We start from the raw sequence: 7,582 nt of genomic DNA, 5'->3' as shown, positions 1-7,582 counted from the left end.
CCAGTGCATGAAAACAATTCCCCAAATACAGCACACTCCACTGATAAGAAAGTTTTATTTTATTCTTTTTCTAGTGTAACTATATTGACACCTGGATCTGGCATGGCTGTTTCAGTCAGGGGAGATGAGAAAAGCTAAGATCTGCCAGCTGGAAAATGACTTTTCAGCCAAACTTGATGCTAACTTACTACCTCTCAAAACCCTCAAAGAATTGGGATAAAGTCTTTTGCTTCCTGTTAAAGCCAGATAAATCCTCCTTTCTCCCTCTTCTCTCAGTTTTAATGTTAAAAGGTTAACTAAGCTGCCCTTGGCTACCTTTACACTAACAGAGAGAAGAGCTACTATTCATCCTAGGGCAGGTACTTAATACACCTTTGGAGGTGGCTGCTCCTCTGAGAGATGAAATATGCAGTATTATAGACGCTGGAACGTCTAGAAGTTGTCAGAATCCAACCTACAGCAAGATGAAATAGTCACCCTGTGTGGAGTTCAACTCCCATTGAAATGAATGGGAAGAACCTTGCAGTGATTTTAATAAAATTGGATTTGCTCCTGCCTGCTTTGAGAAAGTGAAGCACTTTGGGAGACAGCAGGAAACGTATTCCCAGTTTCTTCATCAGTTCTAAGAGATTAAGAACCATTTTTAAGTAGAAACGTACAATTAAAGGCCCAACATCCACTTCCTTTTTTGCCATGAAGAGCTCCTTAATTTGTTCACATTGTAGGATCTCTTTACTTATGTACTTAGAGCAATCAGTCAACGTTTTGCCATATTTGCAAGGCATTACAGATGTGAAGTCTGGCCCACATGTGTATAAGTAAAATGCTTCTTCCGGTCCAATCTTTGCACCTAAAAACCAGAAGCGAAGCTGTTAACTCTTTAGTATACAATGAAGCAAAATTCATACATTGGCTAGTAGACTGCATCAGAAACTTTACAAGGAAGATCGCTGGCTGGTTTTTGTAGGACCTGCTGATGAGAAACTATCAGTACAGTCTAATGCTTCCTACTAGCTACTGTAGATCAGTGACTTCTGACACACCACAGGCCAGATCAATTCAGTGGCAAAGGCAACTGAAACCAAATCAGGAAAGTGATCTGCACAAACTGAAGACCAACAGCTCTGAATAATCAATTACACTTTTTTAAATTGAGAAGTCATCTATCCAAGCCTCCTCAAAGTTTTCAAAGCACAGCAAGATTACAGATAGCAATAACATGCTGTAACATCACGGAGAGCTGGATACAGTGACCGAGAAGGATGCAACAACAATGAAAGCTCACTACAACTAATAGGGAGGAAAAAATTAAAATATGTAGGAAGTAGAAGGCCAAGTGAACCTCCCTCCCCTTTCCAGGCAGCACATCTCAGGTCATCTGTTTCTGAGAAGGCAAATTCAAAAGCATCCAGAGGGACCCAAGTCTGATGTATGGGTGGATGACAACTGTATAGCAGTAAATCCAGTGCTCTCTGGGTACATCAGTTATGCTGGCTGTAGGCACATGGCAATCAGACCATGTAGATTCACCAGGTGGAGCTTACATTTATGACAAGCATCTCACCTATGGCCTGCACAAATACACTATATCTACACACACCTGCATGCGCCAGACACCCTGGCAAATTGATTTCACTTGTGTAGTAGTCCTGACCAGGCCACTGCACATGAAGAAATGCCAGATCACGACCAGCAAGGTTCCAGCCTTCAGCAAACACCCAGAAGCCCTGGACCAAAACTTTCCAAGGAGGGAGGAGAATTATACATCTAAGAAAATCCCAAAGTAACTTCAGCAGTTTCAGAAATAAGCACGTTTAACTCAGTATTTGGTGGTTCAGATTTTGTTTACTTTTTAATATGCTTTAAGTAATTTGCAACTAGTAGTTTAGAAGCAGGTAAGTGAAACCAATTTTCTAGCTAGGAGAGACTGAATGCTTGAAGAAAAAAAAAAAATAGAGCAAGTACCACCATCTCTCCATCCCCTACCCCAAGGTGTTACTTAAAGAAATTTAAATAAAAACTAAAGTAACTGGAATTGCCAATTACAGCACTAAAAAGAAAGCAAGAGAATAGTGGCAGGACACATTAGGAAGTACTCAGTATTGAAACACTTGCCTACTTTCTCCCTGATATATTATGCTGGCAAAGAATGTGTTGTTGCTTTTACTGTAAAAGCTCGGCATGTTAAAAAAATACCAAGTTAAGCCTTTGATCTGGGAGGGTGAAGAGGATAGACTCAAGAAAAAAAAAACATACAAAAGTACCATTAAATAGAAGCAGATTTCCAAGATCCCAACTACCAGACAAACGAAGCAATTCTTCTTGAGACGATGTACAATGGCCAATCATACAAAATGTTTTATTACTGTCAGATGATAAGCTTGATTTCCTTGGTAGCGCATAATCTAAATTAATCTCACATTTCCTAAAAATACACATAAAGAAATAAGTTTAAATATTAAGAAGTGATCAAAATCGTTATCTAAGGTATTCAGCTTAGGCTTAAAGTAGATTTTTAATATTTAGTAGATGAGAAGCCATGCTGTTATCAACATTAAATTACTAAAGCCATCTTCAACTTCTAGGCACCTTAAAACTCAGTTACATAATGATGTATGTATTTAAATTCTGCACAGAACAGAGGAATAGAGTCCCAGCTAGGGTAGCCATACAGTCAAGATTTCCTAGATCTGAAATTCCTTCCTCCTTCCCTCTGACCTCAAAGAAGAAACTGTATATAACACTATAAACACTTCTAAAATATCACAATTTTTCAAGAATTTTTACTATTCCTGAAAAGTCAAAGGCCTTTGAATATACTAATGCACATCATGAAAACTGTGGTTCACATATGCCGGAAAATACCACGCTGAGGATTTGCTTATACCAGGGAACGCTGTCAGAGCTAGTGTGCTGTACAGCCACGGGCAATAAGCCTGATGCTTTCAAAAAGCATCCAATTAACCTCATGTGCATTTACATAAGCAGACCAATTGGACTGTAAAGGTCATCTGAAGCTTCCTAGAAGAGCCTAACTATTAGCAAATTGGCAACTAACTCTATATATAGCGGGGCCTCATTAACTGCACATGTGCAGAACATTGTAGTATTTTTAGTTTCCCCTATATCTCCATATTTGGACTTTACTGCATATCAGCATGCACAGACTGAACAATGGGGGGGAGACAATCAAATTGCTTGAGAATTAACTCCATGTAGTTTCAAAAACAAAGTGAAACAAGTCTGAAACTTTACAATTCCACGTTTAACTGCAGGAAGAAAAACTGTGCAACAGTTTTTTTCCTAGATATGGTTTTAGAAATGTCTTAATAACATTGTTTGTTTACTGACCAAATTCTAGAGGAATAGTAAAGAATTTTTGTGATACATCTAATTGTTTTAGAACATAGCATTTTGACCACCTGCTTCATATTGAGACATAAGGGAAGCCTTCACAGTCTGGGCTTTAGGAAGAAAGGATAAAAACTGTGATATTTAATAAATTCCTTTTTCTCTAACCAATCAATATTTCAGGCAGGCGCAGGCTCACCTAACCTAGCATCAGGTACCTCATTTAGGAGCATGGACCTTAAGTTTTCAGTGGAAGAAGTAGTCCCTCCCACTGCCAGTTCAGATCTTGTCTGAAATATTTTTAACTTCCCCCCTCTCCATTTCTCTTAGTGGAGAAAAATGACTGCCTTTTCTCCATCTCCTCTTCATTCCTACTTTCAACAATATTGCCAGTACCTGAACTATACCTCCTTAATTCAGATTCCTAACTTAACCAGAGACATTATGCCTACTGCTAATTTCATGCCATAGCTTTTTTCAGATCTTACTCAAAATCTTGTAGTACTTACCTCTTTCACATATTGGTGATGAAGAAAAACACTGATGTCTGCATTGGTCCATGGTATGAACTGAAGATTCTCAAAGCAATCAAGACCATTCTGGATATTTCTAGGGAATTCCTAGCACTGGAAGACACCCCTCTCCTACCCCTAGAAGACTACTCAACCATAACTTCAGCTTGCACCAAAACAGTGCAGATGTTTTCCTACCAGAGATAATCTTTTTAAGAAGATAAATATCTAGGTGCAACTAATGTATACTTTACCTCTGACCAGAAACCCACAGCAACAGCTTTCCATGGATATTTTTCTTGCCTTCTGGCTGCTGCAGATACGTTATTGCTAAATGCTGCCACCTGCCCACAAGGAAAACATTCTCTGGAGATTCAGCCTGTGCCAGCAGACCAGCTTTCATCTCATCATTTGGATCCATGCACATACTACGAAAACAACGGAAAAGGAAAAAAGTGTGTGTGTGTTTTCCAATTTGCATTTTAAGCTCCAAATCTTCAATTTTTTGGCCTCAATTACTTTGAGATTGCATTCCTTAATTTTCACAGATAATTTTTTTTAATCACAGTGCTGTATTTGGAGTGCTCAACATAAGCTGAGGAAATCCTCACATTACGGTTTCAACTTATTTAACCTGTTTGCATGAATCTGCTTACATTTATGATGAGGATATTAGCTCTATTTTACAGAGAAGTTAAGGTCAGTTTGTGGAAAAAGTGCAGGTGCTTTGAATGCTGTGAAATAACATGTTCTAAAATTGCAGCTTTAGACACATTTTAAGGATACATTACTTATGAGAACTAAATTAGGGCTAAAACATGTTCAGAAGATTAAAAACAAGATTGTCACGGTAAGTATTAAGTAACAGCAGTTTTCACACCTAAGGTGTGAAAACCTACAGCTACAAAAGCTTTTGCTTATCTTCACACATTTATTGTGTCATTTCCTTAACACTTGAATTGCTGCCTTGCATTACATTATGTTTATGACTGATCTTGCATCTTATTTTGGGCAATTATCTATATATGACTACACGAAACATGCGAGACCAGAGACTAACATTTTTGGCAAGTAATCCTGTAGATCGGTATGCAATAAGTTTAATTGATGTTGCCATCAGTGTGCAAGATGACTCAGCTATAGAAATTAGTTCTCTACTCTCCGCTAGTATTCTCTGCAAGCTGCTACTGAAGTAACAATACATATGTTCACGAGACTGCTTTTGGACTAATACACCATACCGAAATATGAATGCTCCAGTGTTCAAGTCTGCCCAGACTTGTATCATCAATGCTTTGGAACCCAGTGAAATTATATGAATACAGCCATCTTCAACAAGTTTATCTCCCAGGCTTAGGTATTCCATTCCTATAGACTTCATTTCTTCTAGAAAAATAAACGTTTATACACAATTACAATACAATACAACAACACCTGTCCTACCAGCTATTAAGGGTGAAAAGAAAGAGTTCAGGTACTGCAGCGAATTGTTTTTTGTGGAGTTGGGGTTTCTTTGGTTGTTTTTCAGTTGTTTTTTCTTCTCTCTAAGTGAGCTGACTGATACATGCGATTCTCTTCAGAGACCTAGGTCTCATACTGAAACAGAGGAGCTTGACATTAACTCAGCACTTCACGTGTTTTTGTTTGTAATCATGTAAACCCACTAAGCATGAATACACTATCTAATTAAATGATGCTTTTGACATGCCATATGATATTACATTCCTATGTTGAACTGGCAGTCTTAGCATGCACCAAGAAATCTTTAGATTTTTCTTCACAAATCATACTAGCCTTTAAGCATGATTTTGCATTCAATATTTTTACTTTACTTTACCAAGTGAAAGCACAGACCTTCTAACAAAAGCAGCTCTAGTGAGTTCCAAGATTCAGGGTTGGGTTTCCCCCCCTCTTATTCAAATGCAGTAAAAAAGAAAAAAGTACAGTAAAAGGCATTCCAAGTGTTGTGATTGGGACGCATTTTAAATAATTTAAGGAATTTTTCCTCCTACAAATCATAATCCAAAAGATTCTGCTCAAACGAGTTTTGGAGTAGGTGGGTCTCTACAAAAGTATAAACAGAGAAGTGTTGTACAGCTATTGACATTTACAACAGCATGCACACAAGGAAAACTAGAGGATTTATACTGAGTCAGCCTCAAGCTCTGACTTGATGGATTCAGAGCATCTTTTAGCTAAGAGTTCCAATATTTAAATCCTAAATCACAAAGATTTACTAGCTGTCTATTAAAGAGAAAGAACACAAATGCCACTTGCTTCATCAATACATGAGACCAAATAAACTCGAGCGGTCTCTTCCCGTGACCTTTCAGCTGCAGCATTTAATATTTTCTTCAGCATAACATGAAGTAGCATAAAGACATTTTACTTAAGTTACAAACTCAATGAGAATACTAAATTTCTAAGAAAGCAGGCATTAATCTAACTTAAGGACTAAGGCTGGAAATGTTTTATCTTTAAGTATATGATACAGTACTCAAAGAAAAATCAGAAAGACTACTACTCCTGTTTAATATCCATCATAAGAAAAAAAAAAAATCAGCCTTTTGTACGTGGCACATCAATTAGAAATACTTGTAACCAGAATCCTTCAGTGCTACCTAAATAGAAGTAGGAAGTACTACATCCTCACCTGTGCTGTCAAAGCTGTTCTCTCTTACAGCTGCCAGTCTGCTGCTTCTCTTGATTTTTTTCCCCTTTTCTGTTGAATTTTCTGTTTCATGAGCACACTCCAGATGAAACCACAGTGAGACACTGAAGCCTTCAGACATGTGTGGCCAACAGTTTTGTCCAACTAAAGGCAAGTGAATTGGGGCTACGTGCCAAGAAGAAAGCAGCTGGTGACTCAAATTTTCACCATCTGCCTCTTTCTTACTCTGTGAAAATTTTGCTCTGTTTAATAGTCCAGCAGTTTTGCTGTTGGTAGTGCTAGCAGATTTTTGTGAAGAACTACTACTCAAATTTGTGCTGTGTAGCAAAGGGAAGGCAAGGTACTGTAATGGGTTCATATAAATATTAGTTTCTATAATCTTCAATACACCCTTGAGTAGTATCTCCTAGAAGAAATAAACCAAACAAATGAGAAAAAAAAATCAAACTGTTTACACCATGTGGTCAAGTGTCATCTAACTAAACAGAACCCCACTGTTCATTTAAGTTTGGATTCATGTTTTCCCAGAGGTGGACTTCCATATCCAAACTGACACACATTTACAAAGCATCAAGTAGCAACTTCAACAGACTATGGCCAAACAGTTTTGGGGATTTAGTCAGGGCAGATCAATCTTCAAGTTACCATGCTTAGGAATCAGCTGAACCACAGCAGGTGGTCATTGCACAATCTTATCTCACATTTGTTATGTGCTAACAGATTAACTTATACCTCAACAAAAGACCACACCTTTTACCACATGTTTGAGGCTGGTTAAGAATGCACACACAGGCCATCACTTTGTTATTGCATAATCAGTAACAAAACTAGCTGAGCCCTTAAGCTAAGAAGTTTCTCTAGTTACTTAGCCAATTATTGCAAGCTACCTTTGAAAAATTGACTTGTGTCTCCTTGTTTGGTTTGGTACTATTTCAGATTCCACAGGGTTTTTTTTATTTCCTTTTAATTTTTTCTACAGGCTCTCACACAAACCAACAGATAGGTATTTCAGCAGTATATCCCACACAAGCAATAGATTCCAGTGTTT

General features: G+C 37.8%; 1 protein-coding gene across 1 annotated transcript in view; it reads right to left on the bottom strand.

Annotated features, from left to right (window-relative positions):
- The window catches only part of LYST (lysosomal trafficking regulator), a 69,172-nt gene that overhangs the window by 43,154 nt on the left and 18,436 nt on the right, over positions 1-7,582 (bottom strand). Inside the window, exons 11-15 of the mRNA XM_009329164.1 lie at positions 6,517-6,940; positions 5,105-5,249; positions 4,118-4,291; positions 2,265-2,425; positions 660-850 (exon numbers count right to left, since the gene is read on the bottom strand). Coding sequence (XP_009327439.1) covers positions 660-850; positions 2,265-2,425; positions 4,118-4,291; positions 5,105-5,249; positions 6,517-6,940 — 1,095 coding nt within the window. The remainder of the gene's footprint in view (positions 1-659; positions 851-2,264; positions 2,426-4,117; positions 4,292-5,104; positions 5,250-6,516; positions 6,941-7,582) is intronic.

The sequence above is a fragment of the Pygoscelis adeliae genome, unplaced genomic scaffold (assembly GCF_000699105.1).
Source record: "Pygoscelis adeliae isolate BGI_AS28 unplaced genomic scaffold, ASM69910v1 Scaffold77, whole genome shotgun sequence".
NCBI lineage: Eukaryota > Metazoa > Chordata > Aves > Sphenisciformes > Spheniscidae > Pygoscelis > Pygoscelis adeliae.
The sequence above is the reverse complement of the archived record's forward strand: the minus strand, read 5'-3'. Positions and strand labels throughout refer to the sequence as shown.